Source organism: Tachyglossus aculeatus, chromosome 21 (assembly GCF_015852505.1).
Source record: "Tachyglossus aculeatus isolate mTacAcu1 chromosome 21, mTacAcu1.pri, whole genome shotgun sequence".
In the NCBI taxonomy this organism is placed as follows: domain Eukaryota; kingdom Metazoa; phylum Chordata; class Mammalia; order Monotremata; family Tachyglossidae; genus Tachyglossus; species Tachyglossus aculeatus.
Window position 1 is genome coordinate 52,550,703 of NC_052086.1, and position 22,622 is coordinate 52,573,324.

At 47.5% G+C, this 22,622-nt stretch overlaps 1 protein-coding gene across 3 annotated transcripts; it reads left to right on the plus strand.

The window, feature by feature from the left end:
• The first annotated feature begins 327 nt into the window (after nucleotides 1-327).
• Nucleotides 328-21,947, plus strand: LOC119942606 (uncharacterized protein C7orf26). Of its 3 annotated transcripts, XR_005455381.1 has the most exons (8): nucleotides 328-390; nucleotides 3,964-4,162; nucleotides 5,318-5,539; nucleotides 6,764-6,929; nucleotides 7,985-8,512; nucleotides 15,650-15,689; nucleotides 18,451-18,962; nucleotides 20,249-21,947. XR_005455381.1 is itself a non-coding variant. In XM_038763460.1 (7 exons), exons 2-7 carry the CDS (start codon nucleotides 3,971-3,973, stop codon nucleotides 18,665-18,667), a joined length of 1,365 nt encoding a protein of 454 aa, XP_038619388.1. In that variant the 5' UTR covers nucleotides 328-390; nucleotides 3,964-3,970; the 3' UTR covers nucleotides 18,668-18,966. The 3 variants fall into 3 exon arrangements, 2 of the variants coding, with proteins under 2 accessions (XP_038619388.1, XP_038619389.1); XM_038763460.1 differs by lacking the exon at nucleotides 20,249-21,947 and having other exon boundaries at nucleotides 18,451-18,966; XM_038763461.1 differs by lacking the exons at nucleotides 15,650-15,689; nucleotides 20,249-21,947 and having other exon boundaries at nucleotides 18,451-18,567.
• The last annotated feature ends 675 nt before the right edge of the window (nucleotides 21,948-22,622 follow it).

A 22,622-nucleotide genomic window follows, 5' to 3' on the forward strand; every position in this document is an offset into this window, starting at 1 on the left:
CCGCGAGGGGGCGCCGGCCTCCGTTGGCGACTCCCGGGCCGGGCCTGTTTTCCGTTTGCCCGCGAGGGGGCGCCGTCCTCCGTGGGCGTCTCCCGGGCCGGGCCCGTTTTCCGTTTGCCCGCGAGGGGGCGCCGGTCCCCGCTGGCGTCTCCCGGGCCTTTTTGGCCTAAGAGGGCCACCGTCGGCTGCGCTGGGCCGCCCGGTCCCCGCACCATCGGCGCCCCCGAGCCCCTCCGAGCTCCCCCGAGCCCGTCCGAGCCGCCCCGAGCCCCTCCGAGCTCCTCCGAGCCCCTCCGAGCTCCCCGCTCCGAGCCCCCCCGAGCCCGTCCGAGCCCCTCCGAGCCCCGCGGGCCGAGGCGGCGATGCCCCGCTGAGAGGAGCGAGGAGCAGGTAGCGGGGCCCGCTCGCTGCGGGGGGCTCGGGCGGGCGGGCGGAGGGAGGGGCGGGCTGCGGGGGGCCCCGGGGGGCACCGGGTGGTGGTGGGGGCTCCGCAGTCCGCCCGGGCCCGCCCCGGGATCATTCATTCATTCATTCATTCAGTCGTATTTATTGAGCGCTGACTGTGCGCAGAGCGCTGGGCTAAGCGCTTGGGAAGTCCAGGTGGGGTCCCCCCGAGCCCCCGGCCCGTGCTCCCCCCGAGCCCCCGGCCCCTGCTCCCCCCAGTGCCCGGCCCGTGCTCCCCCCGGACCGGACGTCCAGACCGTGCTCCCCCCGAGGCCCCGGCCCGTGCTCCCCCCAGCGCTCAGACCGTGCTCCCCCCGAGCCCCCGGCCCGTGCTCCCCCAATGCTCAGACCGTGCTCCCCCCCGAGCCCCCGGCCTGTGCTTCCCCTAGTGCTCTGACCGTGCTCCCCCCAATGCTCAGACCGTGCCCCCCCCGGACGTCCAGAAACTGCTTCCCCCGAGGCCCCGGCCCGTGCTCCCCCCAGGGCTCAGACCGTGCTCCCCCCGAGGCCCCGGCCCGTGCTCCCCCCAGGGCTCAGACCGTGCTCCCCCCCGAGCCCCCGGCCTGTGCTTCCCCTAGTGCTCAGACCGTGCTCCCCCCAATGTTCAGACCGTGCTCCCCCCGGACGTCCAGAAACTGCTTCCCCCGAGGCCCCGACCCGTGCTCCCCCCAGCGCTCAGACCGTGCTCCCCCCGAGCCCCCGGCCCGTGCTCCCCCCAGGGCTCAGACCGTGCTCCCCCCCGAGCCCCCGGCCTGTGCTTCCCCTAGTGCTCAGACCGTGCTCCCCCCAGTGCCCAGACCGTGCTCCCCCCGGACGTCCAGAAACTGCTCCCCCCGAGCCCCCGGCCCGTGCTCCCCCCAGTGCTCAGACCGTGCTCCCCCCGAGCCCCCGGCCCGTGCTCCCCCAATGCTCAGACCGTGCTCCCCCCGGACGTCCAGAAACTGCTCCCCCCGAGCCCCCGGCCCGTGCTCCCCCCCGGGCTCAGACCGTGCTCCCCCCGAGCCCCCGGCCCGTGCTCCCCCATTGCTCAGACCGTGCTCCCCCCGGACGTCCAGAAACTGCTCCCCCCGAGCCCCCGGCCCGTGCTCCCCCCAGGGCTCAGACCGTGCTCCCCCCGAGCCCCCGGCCCGTGCTCCCCCAATGCTCAGACCGTGCTCCCCCCGGACGTCCAGAAACTGCTCCCCCCGAGGCCCCGGCCCGTGCTCCCCCAATGCTCAGACCGTGCTCCCCCCGGACGTCCAGAAACTGCTCCCCCCGAGCCCCCGGCCCGTGCTCCCCCCAGGGCTCAGACCGTGCTCCCCCCGGTGCTCAGACCGTGCTCCCCCCCGGGCCCCCGGCCCGTGTTCCCCCCGGACGTCCAGAAACTGCTCCCCCCGAGCCCCCGGCCTGTGCTCCCCCCCCGTCCAGTCCTCCCCCCCCACCGACGGGCCGGGCCCTGGGGCGCCCACTCATCATCAATCGTATTTATTGAGCGCTTACTATGTGCAGAGCACTGTACTAAGCGCTTGCACTATACTAAGCCCACTCGCCCCCCTCCCCCCCAGAGAGCCGAGGACCAAACCCCCAACCGCCCCCCTCCGGGAGCCCTCCACGTTTGGAGGTTTAGGGCTCGACCCCAAGCCACCGGGCCCCCCGCCTAAGGCTCCAAATCGAAACCGGTTTGCCCTGCCCCCCCAAAACCCGCCCCACGAGCCTTTATCATCATCGTCATCATCATCAATCGCATTTATTGAGCACTTACTATGTGCAGAGCACTGTACTAAGCGCTTGGGAAGTACAAATTGGCAACATATAGAGACAGTCCCTACCCAACAGTGGGTTCATGGCCCAAACTCTTTTCCTTCCCCCATTTCATTACGTCCCAAAACCTGGGCCTTGTGGACGACTTTTAGACTGTGAGCCCACTGCTGGGTAGGGACTGTCTCTAGATGTTGCCAACTTGTACTTCCCAAGCGCTTAGTACAGTGCTCTGCACACAGTAAGCGCTCAATCAATACGATTGATCGAAAAGGCAGGAAGTTTTAATAGGAAGGTGACCGGGAGTCCACCCAGCCGTACATTTAAGCGAGGCAGGGAAATCAGTCAGCGGTGTTTATTGAGCACAAACTGTGTTGGCAACTTGTACTTCCCAAGCGCTTAGTACAGTGCTCTGCACACAGTAAGGGCTCAGTAAATACAATTGATTGATTGATTGATTGATGATTGATTGATTGCAGGGCACTGTCCTAAGCCGGAGAAGCAGCCCGATGCAGTGGATAGAGCATAGGCCTGGGAGTTGGAAGTTCATAATGTAATAATAATAATGATGGTGTTTGTTAAGCGCTTACTACGTTCTAAGCGCTGGGGTAGATACAAGGCAATCGGGTTGTCCCATGTGGGGCTCACAGTCTCCATCCCCAGTTTACAGATGAGAGAACCGAGGCACAGAGAAGTGAAGTGACTTGCCCAAAGTCACACAGCCGACAAGCAGTGGAGTCAGGATTAGAACCTATGACCTCCGACTCCCAAGCCCGTGCTCTTTCCGCTAAGCCACGCTGCTTCTCCGTGGGTTTTGGATTTTGAACCCGGGCTCAGCCACTAGTCTGCTGTGTGTCCTTGGGCAAGTCGCTTCTCTGAGCCTCAGTTACCTCATTTGTAAAATGCAGATGGAGACTGTGAGCCCATTGATAGCATGGACCGTGTCCAACCCAGTTTGCTTGTACCCACCCCAGTGCTTGCACATAGTAAGTGTTTAACAAATGCCACATTTATTATTATTATTACTTGAGAGAGGGCAGTATAGCAAGGTTGGGAGACACAATCCCTGCGCACAACGACTTTACAATCTAGCAGGAAGTTAAAAAGGGTGTTGATTTGATGATGGTATTTGTTAAGCACTTACTAAGTGCAAAGCACTGTTCTAAGCACTGGGGGATACGAGGTGATCAGGTTGTCCCACGTGGGGCTCACAGTCTTAATCCCCATTTTACAGATGAGGCACAGAGAAGTTAAGTGATTTGCCCAAAGTCACACAGCCGATAAGTGGCGGAGTTGGGATTAGAACCCATGACCTCTGACTCCCAAGCCCGGGCTCTTTCCACTGAGCCATGCTGCTTAGTGAAGCATCTCAGAAGTCAGTTAGCAGAAAGGGTTGGTCTAGCCTTGAGCCCTTGGGATATCTCTAACGTGACAGCTTCTTTTCCTGTTTTAAGGACCGGATACCATTTTTTAACAAATGACGCGGAATGATCAGGTGTCACCCAGTATTTTTGAACGTTGAATAACCATTCAGAATAAGAAGGGCCATTTGGCTTTTTAGTTGCACAGTTTTAATATGCTAAGGAAATAGCAAACAGCCAGTGGAGTTGGAGACCTAGTGGTTTCCAACAGAGAATGTGGGCAGAGGGAGCAGTGAGGAAAGAAGGAAAAGGAAGAAGTAAAATGTCGACTTTCACTCGGCCTGTGGAATGGGAACAGAGTGTTTTTATTGCTGTGGTTGTTGGGAGCCAACCGTCGTTTCTTGTCTTTGTCTTCCCACAGGAACACGATGAGTGATATTCGCCACTCCTTGATCCGTCGAGATGCATTAAGTGCCGCTAAGGAAGTTCTGTATCATTTAGACATTTATTTCAACAGTCAGCTCCAAAATGCACCTCTTCCTATTGTGGACAAAGGTCCCATTGAACTTCTGGAAGAATTCATATTTCAGATCCCCAAAGAACGTAATTCGCAACCAAAAGTAAGTAGCAAGGGCTACTTACTTAAGGGGCAAAATGGGGTGATAAATCCCTGAATCAGAGGAGTGCATTTCTTGGTCAAGTTTTAGGGCATTCCAGTATGAACTGGTTGTGTGTCATTTAGAGTTATTGTGTATTCTTTACAGGATTTTCTTGAATAAAATAATGAGTCCCGTCCCCCTCTGAAAATGTCTAATTCCCTAGTCCTCCTATCACTTGCATTCTCTGTCTGAAGATTGGTAGTAAAATGATGATGATGGTGGTATTGGTTAAGCACTTACTGTGTGTTAAGTGCTGGGGTGGATACAAGCTAATCTGGTTAGACACAGTCCTGGTCCCACATGGGGCTCACGGTCTTCATCCCCATTCTACTGATGAGGTAATCGAGGCCCAGAGAAGCCAAGTGACTTGACCAGGGTCACCCAGCAGTCAGGTGGCAGGGCTGGGATTAGAACCCAGGTCCTTCTGACTCCTAGACTCGGGCTCAATCCACTTTGCCATGCTGCTTCTCCAGGATAATTCCAATGCCGCCTTGGAAGGCTCATAGCACTTGATTAATAATCAAAGCCTCCTTTCTTCATTCCTTATTACAGCCTCTTCTAGGCTCCTTGTTGGGAGCCCTTTTCCCGGTTTTAGCGTCTGTGAGGTCAGCCGATCATGAGGACACGCTTGCAATAAGGATCATGTGTAATGCCTGCAGTTGTTATTTTCTGAGCACCACTCCTCCTGCCCAATGGCATGATGTTTATTTTTCATTGCAAGCGTAAGGTGGCAGAGCCCAGCTAGTTGGGCTCCAACCTGGTCTCAGTCGCAGAGTCTACGAGTATGCGTCAAAGAACTCCTTAGTCGTATGTATTGATCGCTTACTGTGGGCAGAGCACGGTACTGAGCGCTTAGGAGAGTGCAGTCCAACAGTATAGCAGACACATTCCCTTCCCACAACAAGCTTAAAGCCTAGAGTCAGTCAGTCAGTGAATTGTATTTATTGAACACTTGGAAATTCCTGTGATAAACACCGTGGAAATAAGGATGGACTCCCACACACCCCTGATATTTGAGGTTTTTGCTGAGGAAGGGACAAAGAAACCAGGAGCAGAACATCCTTTTGCTTTCTAGAAACCCCAGATCCTATTGCCTTTCTTTGCTTTGTTTCACAGAGGCTGAATTCACTTCAGGAGCTTCAACTCCTCGAGATCATGTGCAGTTACTTCCAGGAACAAACCAAGGATTCCGTCAGGCAGATTATCTTCTCATCCCTCTTCAGTCCTCAGGGGAACAAAGCAGATGATAGCCGGATGGCCTTACTTGGGAAACTGGTCTCGATGGCAGTGGCAGTGTGTCGGGTTCCAGTGCTAGAGTGTGCTGCATCCTGGCTGCAGGTGAGCCTCTGAAAATGAAGTCAGGTGGGGAGGGATTTGGGGCCCCGGAGAAGCAGTGTGGTGTAGTGGAAACAGTATGCATGTGGGAGTCAGAGGACACGGGTTGTGATCTTGCCTCTGCCACCTGCCCGCTGTGTGGCCTTAGGCAAGTCCCTTCACTTCTCTGGGCCTCAGTTATCTCATCTGCCAAATGGGGACGAAGACTTTGAGCCCTGTGTGGGACAGGGACTATGCCTGACCCGATTACCTTGACCTAACCCAGCGCTTAGTACAGGGCCTGGTACATAGTAAGCACTTAGCAACCTTCAATCAATCAATCAGGGATTTTGTGAATTTTCTTACCTAAACAGAAATTTCTGAAAATCAATTTAACTCTTATTCTATTCTTATTATCACCTGGATTACTACTGTTATATTCGTTGAGCATTTACTGTGTGCCAGGCACTCTCCTAAGCACTGAGATAGATATAGATTCATCAGGTCAGATGCAGACCCTATCCCACAAGAGGCCCACAGTCCAAGTAGGAGGGAGAACAGGTAATCAGTCCCCATTCTACAGCGCTTGGCAAGTCAGTGCTGAACAAACATTATTATTAGTATCATTATAAGCCTAGATGTTTCAGTTAATCCATGGTATTTACTGAGGGCTTACTCCGGACAGAGCTCTGTGCTGGGCACTTGAGAGAGCGAATTAGAGTTGGTAGACACGATCCCTCCCCTCGAGAAGCTTACAGTCTAGCAGGGGAAGACACAAAGTAAGGTACAGTAGAAGGAAACAGTAGCATAGATACATAGACAAGTGCACTGTGGGGTTGGTGTGTAGGGGACAGTTGTAACACTGAAGAGTTGAAGTAACACCCGGTCGGTGGAGGATAGAGTAACAGTGCGGCCGAGTGAAAAAAGCACAGGACTGGGAGTCAGAGGACCTGGGTCCTGTTCCTGGCTCTGCCACTTGCTTCCTGTGAGACCTTGGGCAAGTTGATTCTCTGTGCCTCGGTTTCCTCAGCTGTAAAATAGGGAATAAATAACTGTTCTCCCCACCCTTCTTAGATTTTGAGCCCCATGTGGGACAGGGAGTGTGACCGACCTGACTAACTTTTATCTACCCCAGCGCTGAGAACGGTACTTGGCACAAGTACCAAAATTATTTTGTTATTGTTGTTATTTTTATTATTGTTATTATTATGTTGAACTAGTCGCTCTTTTTACTAAAAATCTTTCTAGCGAACACCTGTCATCTACTGTGTGAGGTTAGCCAGGGCCTTAGTGGACGACTACTGTAGTCTGGTGCCAGGTTCCATTCAGACCTTGAAGCAAATATTCAGCGCCAGCCCTCGCTTCTGCTGCCAATTCATCACATCGGTCACTGCGCTCTACGACCTCTCCTCAGGTAAACGTCCACTGAAATGTTTATCACTTTCAAGATACCAGGAGCCCACAAAACCAGCTATAGGAACTGTCCCTGTGTTTTAAAAGAGTGCTTCTAAAGTCAAGCGCACAGTAACTTGCTTCAGATATCTGCTGTCAGTTGTTCACCTGTCAGTTGGGAGCGGGCTCTGTTTAGGGAACTCATCCCTTATTGTCCCGTGGGGTGAGAGGAAGGACTGAGGAGCCGGTGGTCATCAGCCGGAATTGGCACTTTCCAAAGGTAGTGATTTTTTTTTTCCAAGCTTCTCCCCCAGACAGGAGCATGTTTTGTCAAGAGACAGAATAGGACATGCAGAAGACTGTCTAAAATCTGAGTAGATAAATCTTCCAATTTAGAAAAGCCTGACTCTCTGCCTTGAGGTTTGAATTATGATCTGTAAATTGTAAACATTCATTCTGAAAGGACAGTGGCACACTCTAAATAGCATTCTATCTTTTAGAAACCGTGCCCTACCAATTTTGAAAATGTGAGCATTTGATGTTGATTCCACATTCTGGCTAATACGGCTCATATACACACAACTATAGGCTCACAGTCTGAAGACCTATTTGGGATTCTGGCTTTTGACTGTTCCACCGTGAACATCTTCGAGTTTGGGGGCGAAGGAGGGGGGTCCTGCTGCTCTTTGTGGGCAGGGATCGCATCTGCCACCTCTGTTATACTGTGCTTTCCAATCTTGGAAAGAGGATTCTAAGATCTCCCTTTGAAGAAGATAGCCTGAACAAATGTGTTTGCCCTTCCAAGGCTTTCTAGTTACAGTCTGTCCAGTTTCTGCCTTTATCAGAGTTTCTTTAAGACTTTAAACATGTGGCTTATGTGACCCCAAGTGAGGCTTCAGGGACAGGCATCCAGGGCAGTAATTGGTCCACCCCGGGAATTGCAGTTTTCATCGAGAAGAAGTCAAGATGTGAAAATGAATTTTTGTGTTGGGCTCATCCCCTATGCCCCTTAAAAGAATGAAAATAAACCAAACAGTGCTCTTTTTTATCGTTTTAATGGTCCTTATCTGTTCCCAGATGATCTGATCCCACCTTTGGATTTGCTCGAGACGGTCGTCACCTGGATTTTCGAGGACCCCAGGTTGATTCTCATCACTTTTCTGAACACCCCCATTGCAGCCAACCTCCCCATTGGATTCTTAGAGCTTACGCCCCTCACCGGACTAATCCGCTGGTGTGTGAAGGCCCCCCTGGCTTACAAGAGGAATAAGAAGACCAGCTTACCCAACGGCCACACCGACAACCAAATCGCCAAGGACTCTTCCCTTGGATCCGTCAGAGACTGCCACTCCCTGTACTCGAAACTGCACTTAAGCGTCCTGCAGGTTCTGATGATGCTCCAGGTGCATTTAACTGAGAAGAACCTCTACGGCCGCCTTGGGCTGGTCCTGTTTGACCACATGGTCCCCCTCGTGGAGGAGATTAATAGACTTTCGGATGAACTCAACCCGCTCAACGCCTCCAAAGAGATCGAGCTGTCTCTGGATAGGCTGGCTCAGGCTCTGCAGGTGGCCATGGCATCCGGGGCGTTGCTGTGCACCAGAGGTGAGTGAAAACCGCCGAGCCAGGAGCCTGGCGTAGGAGCATCACTCCTCAGTCTGGGGGCGGCCTGTCGGGGCGGATATGGAAACATCCTCGCCTCCGGGGGACAACGTGGCTGATGGTTGAGGGAAATAAGATGCACAAGCGATACCCCCTTCAAGTGAAATTCACCCGGCTTGGATAGATCCCAGCTTTTCGCTGAGAGGGCGGAAATGAAAATCAATCTGTAGTATTTATCCCTGAAAGAAGACATAGTTCACTCATTCGGTCTTATTTCCCGGTTCCGCCACTTATCTGTTTTGTGACCTTGGACAGGACACTGAACTTCTCTGTGCCACAGTTACCTCATCTGTAAAATGGGGAGTAAGACTGGGAGCGACAGTCTTAGTCTTACGTGTGGGACAGGAACTGTGCCCAACCTTAGTTTGTATATACCCCAATGCTTAGAGGGAGCGCTTAACCAACACCATTATTATCATCAATCGTATTTATTGAGCGCTTACTATGTGCAGAGCACTGTACTAAGCGCTTGGGAAGTACAAATGGCAACATATAGAGACAGTCCCTACCCAACAGTGGGCTCACAGTCTATTATTACTGAGAGCTCAGTGTGTGCACAGCATTTGGGAGAGAACAGTATAACAATTAACAGGCACATTCCCTGCCCACAATGAACTCATTCTCTCCCTGTAGACTATAAACTCCTTGTGGGTAAGGATTGTGTCTTCTGGCTCTGTTGTATTCTGCCTTCTCAAGTGCTCAGTCCAGTGCTCTGCACATAATAAGTGCCCAGTAAATACCATTGATTGATTGACTACTGTTGGGTAGGGACCGTCTCTACATGTTGCCAACCTGTACTTCCCAAGCGCTTAGTACAGTGCTCTGCACATAGTAAGTGCTCTATAAATACGATTGAATGAATTGAATGAATGTAAGCAGACCAATAGGGTGATTAGGTTTTAGATGATCTCGAATGAAAGAAAATTTGCAGCTGTATACTTTCACTCTTCTCAATCCCCTGAATCTTCTGTGGGGAAAGAGATGTGGTGACTTCTTAAGTATGCAAGAGGAACCTATGAAGTAAAAGAATAAACCAATTTTGAGTTTTGTTTCTCGTTTTAAATTGGCCTGGAGATTTGGCTTTTTTACCGTGATGGATGCTGGATTTCCACTGTGGAGTTGTTGTAACAGCCTTTGACTGAGTAAGGATTTCTTAATTAGGGTTCTGCCCTCCTCTTTTCACCTCCGGTCCCCTTTAAAATTTGCCAGGAGGGAAGTCAGTGGATTTACTTTTCTTTCTCATTAGGCCCCTCTCTGGGACTTGACTGCAGAGGTGCTCCTTATTGAGTCACTTCCTTTGTTAAAGAGCAAAGGAGCCAGAAACCCATTTAATCTCAGCAAAATATTAATGACTCAACAAAACTTAAAAGTTAATATCTTTTAATTTGATGTGGAGGGGGATCATCTCCAATTTTGACCAAAGCCAGGGTGGGTGTTTTTCAGTCTGTCCTGATTTTGTCTATAATTCCAGGCTAAGAAAGACTTCACTTTTTCAGTTGTTATGCTGATGACCACTGCTGGCTGAAAACTGATTTCTGGTTTCAGAAATTGGACATCATCATAATAATAACATATGTTAAGTGCTTATTGTGTGCCAGGCTCTGTTCTAAATGCTGGGGTAGATACAAGACAATCGTGTTGGACACAGTCCCTGTCCCAAATGGGACAGTCTCGGTCCCCATTTTGCAGATGAGGGAACTGAGGCCCAGAGAAGTGAAGTGTCTTGCCCAAGGTCACACAGCAGACAAGTGGAGAAGCGGGATTAGAAAACCCGTGACCTTCCGACTCCCAGGCTAGTGCTCTACCCACTAGACCATGCTGGTGTTCGCTGTACATATTGCAATGCTTCCCCAGGAAAATATAGTCCCCACCAATGTGAACATCAGATAATACTGGTGGATCATTTTGAAATCCCTTACAAATTTAGGTTCCAAGAGAAACTCAAGGGGTATTACTACTATTTTATGGTACTTGTTAAGCCCTTACTGTACTAAGCGCTGGGGTAGATACAAGCTAATCAGCTTGGACACAGTCCATGTCCCACGTGAGGCTCATGATCTTAACCCCCACTTTACAGATGAGGGAACAGGCCCAGAGAAGTGAAGCATCTTGCCCAAGGTCACACAGCAGACAAGTGGCGGAGCCGGAGTTAGAACCCAGGTCCTTCTGACACCAGGGTCCGTGCTATACCCACTAGGCCACGCTTGCTTCTCATTATTTGGGTGGTACACCGGAGAATTCATTCATTCGTGTTTATTGAGCGCTTACTGTGGGCAGAGCGCTGTACTAAGCACTTGGGATGAGTCTTGCAACTAAAGGCAGGGACTTGTGGATCCGGCTTCTTAGTTTGAAAACATCGAAATACATTGGAGTTTGGATTAGTGCTATTTATTGAAGGCCTGCTGACTATGAAGCACTTGGGAAAATACAATGGAAGCTAAACCCGTGGAACCTTCTCCTATTCAGGTGAATTGGCACGCTAATAATAAAAGAATGTTGTGTGGTAGGTAATCATCATCAATCGTATTTATTGAGCGCTTACTATGTGCAGAGCACTGTACTAAGCGCTTGGTAAGTACAAATTGGCAACATATAGAGACAGTCCCTACCCAACATTGGGCTCACAGTAATAATACCTACCTACCTACCTACCTAAAGAGAAGCTGTGTGGCCTAGTGGAAAGAGCATGAGCCTGGAAGACAGAGGACCTGGGTTCTAATCCTGGCTCCACCACTTGTCTGCCGTGTGGCTTTGGGCAACTCACTTGCCATTCATTCATTCAATCGTATTTATTGAGCACTTACTGTGTGCAGAGCACTATACTAAGCGCCTGGGAAGTACAAGTCGGCAACATATAGAGATGGTCCCTACCCAACGACAGGATCACAGTCGAGAAGGGGGAGACGGACAACAAAACAAAACGTGGACAGATGTCAAAATAATCAGAACAAATAGAATTAAAGCTGTATGCATATCATTAACAAAATAAATAGTAAATATGTACAAGTAAAATAAATAGAGTAATAAATCTGTACAAACATATATACAGTATACAGGTGCTGTGGGGAGGGGAAGGAGGTAGGGCCGGGGGGATGGGGAGGAGGAGAGGAATAAGGGGGCTCAGTCTGGGAAGGCCTCCTGGAGGAGGTGAGCTCTCAGTAGGGCTTTGAATGGAGGAAGAGAGCTAGCTTGGTGGATGTTTGGAGGGAGGGCATTCTAGGCCAGGGGAAGGACGTGGGCCGGGGATCGACTGCAGGATAGGCGAGAACGAGGTACAGTGAGGAGGTTAGCGGCAGAGGAGCGGAGGGTGCGGGCTGGGCTGGAGAAGGAGAGAAGGGAGGTGCCATCTCAGTGCCTCATCTGTAAAATGGGGATTTCAGGTTGGGAGCCACATTTAAGACATGGATAGTGTCCAACATGATTAGGGTGTGTCTACCCCAGCGCTTAGTACAGTGCCTGGTACGTAGTAAGTGCTTAACAAATGCCATTAAAAATAATAATGATGTTACTTAATAAGTGCTTGCTTCGTGCCAAGCGCTGTCCTTAGCACTGAGGTAAATACAAGGTAATTAAATTAGACACAGCCTCTGTCCCACAGGGGACTCTTAGATAAGAAGGAGGGAAAGCAGGTAGGGATATCTGTACCATCATCTTCTTGAGTTTCAGCAAGTTTTACTCAAGGTTTTGGTTGTGTTAGGAGCACAGTGATCAGATTTGCAAAATCGATCCCTCTTCATGACTGGTTGAGGCAAGGGAGTAGTTACTGGATTCATCATTGACAAGGTAGACGTGTGCCATCCTCTTAGATGGTAGGATAGAATAATAATATGTTGAGAAACAACTTTCTGTACTTGAACACTCTACCTCACTTTCAAGCCCAGCGTAAGTCAGAAGACCTTCCAGTTTAGGGGTTAGGTGACCTTCTCCAAGCAACGGACCGAGCTTAAACGTTCCTGCTGGTACTTTGAGAGCCAAATGTAGCCTTTAAGACAGCACCCATGATCGTGCCATTGTGTTTTCAAGATGGTTGGTAGGCGAAGGAGGACTCGTATAGTGGTTGATCCATTCCTCATTAAAGAAGGGACCCGAAGAGTTCTCTTTTGTTCTGCCGCTCCTTCTGTTTAGTGTGTTATGAGTCCATTTGTGTTGTCATATTTTCAGTCTTGCGTAGCAGTTCAACTTCTCGCGGTTCGTCCAGCAGAGTTTGGGGCTTGATGAAAAAAAATCAGCCAGGGTTCAATCCAAACAAGACAGAAATGATGTCAGATTACAGAAGGACAATCCAAAAAATGAGGCAGGGGTCGGCTTAGAACTCTCCACCACCCCCCACCCCACCTTTTGAGTGGGCTTGCATAATTTCCCTCATTCTTCTCCATCCTGGATACCCCGACTTTTCCCCTGTACAGCCCTAACTTTCTCTCTGACATTATTGATGTTACTGGCCATGATTTTATCCCACCCCCTTCTCGAGCCTACTGATATTTCTGGCCTGCACAATATCCTGTGATTGTGTATTTCGTTTGCTTACCACCCACAGCTTGAAGATGTGTTTCCTTTTGCCTGCCTTGGACCAACCACCTTCAAGCTTCAATGGTGTTCCGCTGTGCTAGAATCTCATGCCTGCTTTTAGAATTCCTTTAAAGCTACAAGTTAGTCGCTTGGATTTGACAGTATTAGATTGTGAATGCACAGGATATCTTACCCTTTTCAAACTTGAGTCTTCCCAAATGTCCTGCAAGTTGCAACTTGTGTCCTTCTCCACAAGGGAAACAAACAAACAAACAAGCACCAGGCCAAGAGTAGTTCCTGGGTGACAATTAGACAATTACTCTCCCTGTCTTCAAAGCCGTATCGAAGGCACATCTCCTCCAAGAGGCCTACGCTAAGCCCTCCTTTCCTCTTCCACTCCCTTCTGCATCACCCTGACTTGCTGCTTTTATTCATCCCCTGTCCCAACCCCACAGCACTTAGGTATATATCTGTTATTTATTTCTTTTTTAATTAATGTTTTCATTCATTCATTCAATCATATTTATTGAGCCCTTACTGTGTGCAGAGCACTGTACTAAGCGCTTGGGAAGCGCTTGTCTCACCCTCTAGACTGTAAGCTCGTTATAGGCAGGGAATATCTGTGCTTACTGTTATATTGTCCTCTCCCAAACGCTTCGTACGGTGCTCATAAATACGGTTGACTGACCGACATTGCCAAAGATGTGCCCCAGAGGCTGTTCTGAGAGTATATGAGAGGATGTTGGGAAAGTAGTCCTTGAAAGAAGCAGTGTTGCTGAGACCAAAATTTAGAGCCCAAAGCAGCCAAGCTGCCTTAATTGATAATGGGGTGCTTCAGTCTGGGACATGAAGCCTTCCCCTGCTCCTGATTGAGGGATGAGAAGAGCTGTTTCCGGACCTATTCGGCCATGGCAAACTGCTCCTCGAGTAATAATAATTATAATAATTATGGTATTTAAGCGCTTACTATGTGCCAGGCACTGTACTAAGCACCGGGGTAGATACAAGCAAATCAGTTTGGACACAGTCCCTGTCCCATGTAATAATAATAATAATGATGGTATTTATTAAACGCTTACCATGGGCAAAGCACAGTTCTAAGCGCTGGGGAGGTTACAAGGTGATCAGGTTGTCCCACGGGGGCTCACAGTCTTAATCCCCATTTTACAGATGAGGTAACTGAGGCACAGAGAAGTTAAGTGACGTGCCCAAAGTCACAAAGCTGACAAGTGGTAGAGCCAGGATTAGAACCCATGACCTCCTGACTCCCGGGCCTGTGCTCTATCCACCACACCATGGGGCTGTCTACTTGAATAAAAGAGGTGTTTCTCTAGTAATGACAAGCCACCAACATCAGTCCTGAGCAGAAGGGGCAGTCGGGCAAGACCTCAGCTCTCCACATCTTGAACAGCTGAAGGGAGGATTGGAAGGAAAGCTGGAGGTGTGGCAATTCTGCAGGAAACTCCTTGACCTCCTAGATCCTGAGAATTGTCCGAAAGCTTGCTTCCCCGTTCCAACTTCACCCACCACTGTGGGTTGATATTCTGTGGCTCAGTAATAATAATAATAATGTTAAAATAACAGTATTTATAAATGATAGCATTTATCAAGCGCTTACTATGTGCAAAGCACTATTCTAAGTGCTGGGGAGGTTACAAGGTGATCAGGTTGTCCCATGGGGGGCTCAAAGACTTAATCCCCATTTTACAGATGAGGTAACTGAGGCACAGAGAAGTTAAGTGACTTGCCCAAAGTCACACAGCAGACAATTGGCAGAGCCCAAAACCTCTTGACTCCAAAGCCCGGGCTCTTTCCACTGAGCCACGCTGCTTCACGTACTTTCTTCATTAAGTGCTTTCTATGTTTCAAGCACAGTTCTTCTAAGTGCCGCCGTGGATATACATGTATCAGAGTGAACACAGTCCCTGTCTCATATGGGGCTCACAGTCCCAAGGGATAATTTTGTCATTGGATCAAAAATGAATCTGAGGAAGGAAGGAATGTAAAGCCTTTCTAGTAGGAAGTTGAAGGTAGAATGTGCCCAGAGGTTCTGTGTACTGGCATGGAAGGTCAGGACTTTAGTGTTTTTCAGGGATCTTCCATTGACTTTCCAAGGGGTTAAGTAGGGTACCAGGGAAGATAGTGGAGTAAAGCAGCAAGGCCTAATGGAAAGAGCTTGGGCCTGGGCGTCAGAGGACCTTAGTTCTAATTCCAACTCTACCACATCTCTTCTGTGTGACCTTGGGCAAGTCATTTCACTTTGTCTGTGCCTCCATTTCCTCATCAGAAAAATGGGGATTAAGACTGAGCCCCATATGGAACCTGGTCTGCGTCTAGCCCTGTCTCCTTTGTCTAGCTTCTGTCTACACCCAGCACTTCATACAGTGCCTGGCACATAGAAAGCACTTAACAAATACCATTCAAAATGATAGTATGTAGTAGACAACCTTTTACCTTGGCTTAGTCTTACCTTTTTGGAAACTGGAGGCTGGAATGTTTGGCTTCTCAAATACCCTTTCAGCTCTGTGATTCTTGTGATATCCTAACTCCTTGCCTCTCCTTTAATTTCAGATGATTTAAGAACCTTGTGTTCCCGACTGCCACATAACAAGTAAGTTTCTTAACCTGGATCCTCATTCCCCTGGTTGGGAGACTCAGCCCATTTGATATTTGGCACAGCACACAGCAAGCGCTCAGTAAACATCCTTGATTGATTGATGTGCCCAGCACTGAAGTAGATACAGATCAGAAACGGTCCCCATCCCACAAGGGTCTCACAGCCTAAGGGGGAGGGAGAACAAGTATTTCACTTCCATATCGCAGCTGAGAAAACTGGGGGCCAGAGAAGTGCATTGCCTTGCCCAAGATCACACAGCAGGCAAGTGGAGAAGCAAGGAGTAGAACCTAGCTCTCCTGACTCCCAGTCCTGTATTTTTTCCACTAGGGAGATGATTCTAAGGTAATAAATTCCTTAGAAATTATGGAACCGGAAAGTGTGCTGCTTATTTATTGCAGCAAAGGCTGTGTTTCTGACCTCTGTTTGATTTAGTTGAATATCCAATCTGTGTTTTTCTTTCCAGCATCAATGTTCATGACAGAGATAGGAACCAGAACAATGTAAATGTGTATCCCATTTTAGGTTATCTCTTAGAGGGCTTTATAACCGATTAGGAAAATAATTCACTTGAAAAGGAATACCCCACATGCACGACCATTCCTCTACTCCCTTCAGACTTCCCCATAAATTTTAATTTCCTTTCTGTGTCACTTCAGGAACCTCAGAACATTCAGCTTGGCCCCAGCTGTTTCAGTTTTGTATAAAATCTTCAGGTGTTCATGTTTTTTTGGAGAGAGACCCAAAATACAGAGGGAAGAACAGAAGATAGAACCCAGAACACCCTCGTATTGGGGCTTAGATGTTCTATCTAAATTTCCCAGATGTGAATTGGATTTGATTCTGTTGTGTTTCCCTCCAGTTATCCATTCAACCTCCTCTCTCTTTTTCCTTTTCTGTTTTACACTGAAAAGTTTTTTGGCCTCACTTTTAGCAGGAAGTGAGTGTTCCTTTTAATACCTCATTGTAGCACATTATTTTCAAATTGTGTTACAGTTCTTAGGTGTTCCTCATTGCATCCTGGTGAGCTAAGATCAGAGATTTTAGTTCGGGTCACCGTTCATACGGAACAAAAAACGAATTTCTGAATTACAGTTTTACCCTTTTCTTGATGATAAGTTGTGTTTCCTTCCGTCTACCAAAAGACCTGTCCTTCCCTATTTTAAACAGTCAGTCAAGCAATTTTTTGAATATTTTTTGAGCTTACTGTGTCCCTTTCATATAGTATCCTACTACTTCAATCCTACGGACATCCTATTGGAATCCTTTTTGAAATCTTAGCCCATTGTGTTCTAGTATTCTTGTGGTCTTTTTAAGCAGAAAGTTTCACAAATCAATCAGTCGTATTTATTGAGGGCTTACTGTGTGCAGAGTACTGTACTAAGTGCATGGGAGAATACAATATAACAGGTTTAGTGGATAAGCTAGGATAACACTTAGTGGATAGAGCAATGGCCGAGGAGTCAGTAGGACCTGGATTCTAATCCCAGCTCCGCCACTTGTCTGCTGTGTGACCTTGAGCAAGTCACTTCATTTCTCTGTGCCTCAGTTACCTCATATGTAAAATGGGGATTAAGACCGTGAGCCCCAGATTGTGCCCAACCTGATTATCTTGTATCTACCCCAGTGCTTAGTACAGTGCCTGACACATAGTAAGCACTTAACAGAGACCATAAAGAAAAGGCTTGGTAGACACATTCCCTGCTCTCAATGAGCTTACAGTGCAAGTACCAAATGTAGAGTGACTTTTGGGAAACGAGAGCAGCTCGTCATTTTCCTTCTACACAGCCCTGTTTTAAAATAGTTTTAGGATGGTGAGATTCTTCAGACTGTTTGCTCTCAAGGCCCCTAGACAAGGTCACACATACTCCTTCCCAACCACATCATCGCAAAGTAAAATTATTGAATACCCGTTCAGATTTTTCGAGAGATATTCATCCCCATGTGCCATAACAGTGCCTCCACCCAAAATGCAGGTCAGTGTTGTAGTTCTTTTCTGCTCTCCCGAATGCTTAGCCCAGGGCTCTGCACATGGTAAGAGCTCAGTAAATACCACTGATTGATTGATTGCAGTTGTAGTTGTCATATTAATATTGATAATAATAATAATAATAGTAATAATGGTGGTATTTGATAAGTGCTTATTATGTGTCAAACACTGTTCTAAAAACTGGGGTAGATACAGTCTAATCAGGTTGGACCCAGTCCCTGTCCCACGTGGGGCTCACAGTCTTAATCCCCATTTTACATATGAGGTAACTGAGGCACAGAGAAATTAAGTGACTTGCCCAAGGTCACACGGCAGGCAAGTGGCAGAGCTCAGAGTAGAACCCAGGTCCTTTTGACTCCCAGGCCCGTTCTCCAGCCAATAATAATAATAATAATAATAATAGTATTTGGTAAGCACTTACTATGTGCCAGGCACTGTACTAAGCACTGGGGTGGATACAGGTAAATCGGGGTGAACACAGTCCTTGTCCTATGTGGGGTTCACAGTTTCAATCCCATTTTCCAGAAGAGGTAACTGAGGCCCAGAGAAGTGAAGTGACTTGGCCAAGGTTACATAGACAAATGGTGGATCCGGGATTAGAATCCATGACCTCCTGACTCCCGGGCCCGTGCTCTATCCATTAGGCCATGCTGCTGTACTAAGCGCTTTGGAGTGTACAGTATAACAGTATAGCAGACACATTCCTTGCGTGGTGCAGGAGGAGCCCAGTAACGTGTCCGTCTCTGTGTCCGTCTGTCTGTTTTTCAGCCTGCTGCAGCTGGTGATCTCAGGGCCGGTGCAACAGTCGACCCACGGGGCTCTGCCCCCGGGGTTTTACCCTCATATCCACACCCCTCCCCTCGGCTACCCTGCCCACGCCGCTCACCCCGCAATGCCCGCCCACCCAGCCCACCCAGCCCTCCCAGCCCATCCGGTACAGACGTTCATACCGGGCATGACCTTTCCATACAGACCGATTCGTTAAACGGCCAGCCGCTCCCGGAAAATGGAACACACACACACACACGTCCATTTTCCCTCGCCTCAGGGGGATGGGAACGCCTTAAGGAGAAGAGGATTCATCCATACCTGCTTCGATCAGGACTTTTAAAGAACCTTGTTCTCTCCTAACAGAACTGTGCGCGTAGAAGATTTCAATTTTTCCCCACCCCTGCCAAGATAGGGGGAAGGCAAACCATAAAAAGCAGTTAGTGGGGATTACCGGCTCGAAACACGGACGTAGTCTTGAAAATTGAGATTGTGTGAATGAAGGAAAAAATGTGAGCCCCCTTCTAAAGTCTTTTTTTTGTTTGTTTCTTTCCTTATTTTTTTTTTCAAACATGCCAGCCCTGACTCTCGTTCACGAAAAGCACCATTGTCATTATTTACCTATGACCCATTATCTGCCAGAGCCTAGTGTCGAAGTAGCCGGATTCTCTCTTTTTTTTTTTTTAAATGGTCCCTCTCGCGAAGGAAAGGGCTGGGAGGAAAAAAAAAGTGGGCCAAGAATTAGGACATACAAAGTCATTCCCTCCTCCGTGATGGTAATGTGGCCCCTCCATATATAGTGTATATTTTTACAAAAGAAGATTGTGGATTGCTAGGTACACATAGCATCTTCCACTGATGAAACCCTCAAAAGATAAAGGTATAAAGTGCTCACCCACTTTTGATCATTCTTGAGGTGACGTCTTACAAATCAAATTTTTTTCTGAAATTTAAGAAAGAGACTTGCTTTGTTTAGGCATTGCCATCAATCTCAGTTTTAGATAGTTTTCTGAAGTTTCCTTTAACCTATTCCAATCAGTTTTTTTTTTAATAAAAAAAAACAAAAACCACCCAAAACCACCTCTTAGGATATGAAGAGAGCATATTCTGTAAAAAGACTATTTTGTTTTGCAAAAAATAATGTATTGCTCCATTGAACCTCCCATTAATTTTATGGCTAATCATGTTAAAGGATGAAATACAACTCTTCATTTGCTTTTTATGTATACGAGATATACTAATACTGTACCCAGCTTCTTTCAGAGGCAGAGGTTTGCACCAGGAAGGCTAACTGTCAGGATAGTGAGATCCAGATGCATTCACTGTCAGATTTGATCGTTTAGCAGCCCACATGGTGAACATTGTCACTTCACATTTCCTCACGCAAATGATTGCCTGGAGCCATGGCACAGTTTGTTTTCACACCGAGAAAGATGGGAAATGACAATAGACCTTCACTATGAAGGTGGCAGATTTTTCCTGGATCACAGTTTTGGGGTCTGTACTGCATTCTTTGCAAAATGTGGCCCCCTTGACGTTTTATTCCTTTTTAGGATGGTAGTGAGCTTTCTTTGCTTGCAATGCCTTTGGACAACAGATGCTAAGATAGGACAGAGAGTAAGGTTCTGAGTTATAAAATTGCAGCAGGCCACTTCGTCCTGTTGGAAAACGTGGGGTAAACAGAATGAATCCACTTTATGGCATCTTCTGTTTTCTCAGTACGTAATGGGACCAAATATTGTGACTAAAGTCTAATCCTGTGATTTATTCATCATTTTTTTGTCTTTTTTGTTCAAAGAAGAATTTCAAGAAGTCCAAATCAGAATACCGAAAACATTCCTGTGAGTCCATTTTTAACCTAGAGTTGGAAAAGTTTTTTAAAAGGCAGTTTATTAAAAATAAAAGTACAAGGTAAATTCTATATTTGGTTAATACCAAATGTGACATTTCTTTCACATTTTACCTTAAACTTGGGTAGAAGTGATGATAACTTGCTATTTAACAATATTTTCTAATTGCAGTTCGATGTTCAGTCATCTTTGAACCCTGTTTTTCAAACACTGGTCGGGGATGAAGATGCTGTTTTGTCATTTTCCAGAACAACAAAACCCTGGTTGTTGTTTTTCTATTTTTCCGCCCTCCTTCGCAAACTCTTTTCTCTAGAGAAAATTGAAATCTGCAATTTCTTGCCTCCTGAAGAAGATATCTTTCTTTTGAATTTACTTTTGTTCTTAAATTAAAGCCAGACCGTGTTCATTTGCAATCCAGTGGCTTTTTGATCAAGTTGTTTTTGAAGAGAAGTGCTGTCCACCATTTCTTGGAGAGCGGGCTTTGAACTGTAAAATGTCAGACCACCCCAACTTAGAATGATGTTTCCTTCCTGGAATGCAAGTAGGATACCAGCTAGTTTGGAAAAGTGTTTAAAACCGAGGTGCTTCTTGCATAGAAATAGCCATTTGGCCATAAACGTGATAGACCGAGTTGTTTGCCATTTGGGGCTTCTTGGTTCTCCTTTACAATACTGCCTCATCTCCTCTGCTAAAGCGGAGCAAGGAAGTAGGGCAAGTATCAGGTCAATACAGGCCAAAACTTTTGACTTACAGCTGTAGTGAAGTGTAATGCCAATGAAAATGCACGGAGCCCAATGACACCAGCCTTCCTCAAACAGGTGATTCCTTCACTCCTTCCAGTCATTAGAATTTATAGAAGTTTCACCAAAGATAGCTTGTTTCTATTCCAAAAAGAAAGGTACCTTTGAAAGTTGCTACCCCCTTTAAGGATGTTTTGGGTCAGATTAAGGAGTGGTGGTGTCCCCCTGGACAATATTTTGGGTGAAAATATTCAGGGCCACAGCTTGTTATAACGTTGCAGGCAAGACTTTTAAGTGGTGTCTCTCAGTTATTCGCATGAAGATCATCATACCCCAAAAGCCCTCACTGTCCAAAAGTCTAGTTCATGGAGCTTGTCGAATAAAGAATGCTACGAACTGATAAATCATCATGGGGTTCTTCATAGGATGGGCAGCTTGTAGGGAACTAGGTGAGGTAAAATGATTTAAACTGCCTGGCCTTGAAGGCTCAGGTCTTTGGCTCACTACCCAACTTTTTGTTTCACTGCCAATATCAACGACGCTCATTTTGAAATATTGACGTATTTCAAGGTGAATGCGTCTAGCGGCAATCCAGCCAGCCTCAACTCAGGGTTTTTGAGTTACCAGGGTAAAATCAAATACCGGTTAACCTTTCAGAATGTGTTTTGAAGAAAGACTATATACCCTAATGAAAGAATTTGAATTTGGAGAAGAAACATCTAATTTGTGCAAGGAGTGGCCTGAAAGCTTCTATGCCATCCTAGCAACTCAATCGGCAACAATAGTGATTATTCGAAGAAATTCTAATCAAAGTCCTGGGGATATTGTGGATATTTCCTTATGTTTGGGATATTAATCTTGGAAGGTGCCTATCAATTGTATTAAAGTTGTTGCATTTATATCTTTACCATGAAAAAGGCAAGTGTTCCAGTTCCTCTATGACCCTTTTGGAACAACCAAGCGTGCAAAAGAGGGAGAAAAAAAGATTCCTAGCAATAAGCTAGAAATCGAATTGTGTTGAAGCTTACATCTTAAAGACGGATGGGTGGGAAGGAGGTTGTAGGGGGATCAAGAGAAAGGACAAAAGCAGTAGAAAAGGAGTTCCTTCCCCTTCCCCCCACCTTCCCCAACTCCCTAACCCTCACTTAGAAAAATGATCCCCTCTCCGGAACACCCCACAAGAAGAATATTACCAACTTGGATACTCCCTGAAGCAAGTCCTACCTAGAAACCTTTGCCCTCTAGGACAGACCCTCCCTACCTCACACAAAGATCATGGGTTCTAGTCCTGGCTCTGCCACTTGTCTGCTGTGTGACCTTGGGGAAGTCACTTCACTTTTCTGTGCCTCAGTTACCTCATCTGTAAAATGGGGAATGAGACTGTGAGCCCTACATGGGACAGTGACCCGATTTGCTTGTATCCATCCCAGTGCTTAGTACAGTGCCTGGCACATTGTGCGTGCTTAAAATAAATACCATAATTATTATTATTAAGTACTATCATTATTATTATCATATCTTTGCTTAAGTTCCTCTCCCCCTGGCCCTGCAGTGCAAGATGGTGGCCAAATGCCCCTATTTT

What these genes read in the sequence shown, in the direction of transcription:
- LOC119942606 (XM_038763460.1), top strand. Translation starts at nt 3,971, where the DNA reads ATGAGTGATATTCGCCACTCCTTGATCCGTCGAGATGCATTAAGTGCC. An exon ending in AACGTAATTCGCAACCAAAA is followed by an intron (nt 4,163 to 5,317) that starts GTAAGTAGCAAG and finishes TTTGTTTCACAG; the next exon opens with AGGCTGAATTCACTTCAGGA. An exon ending in TCCCGACTGCCACATAACAA is followed by an intron (nt 15,690 to 18,450) that starts GTAAGTTTCTTA and finishes TCTGTTTTTCAG; the next exon opens with CCTGCTGCAGCTGGTGATCT.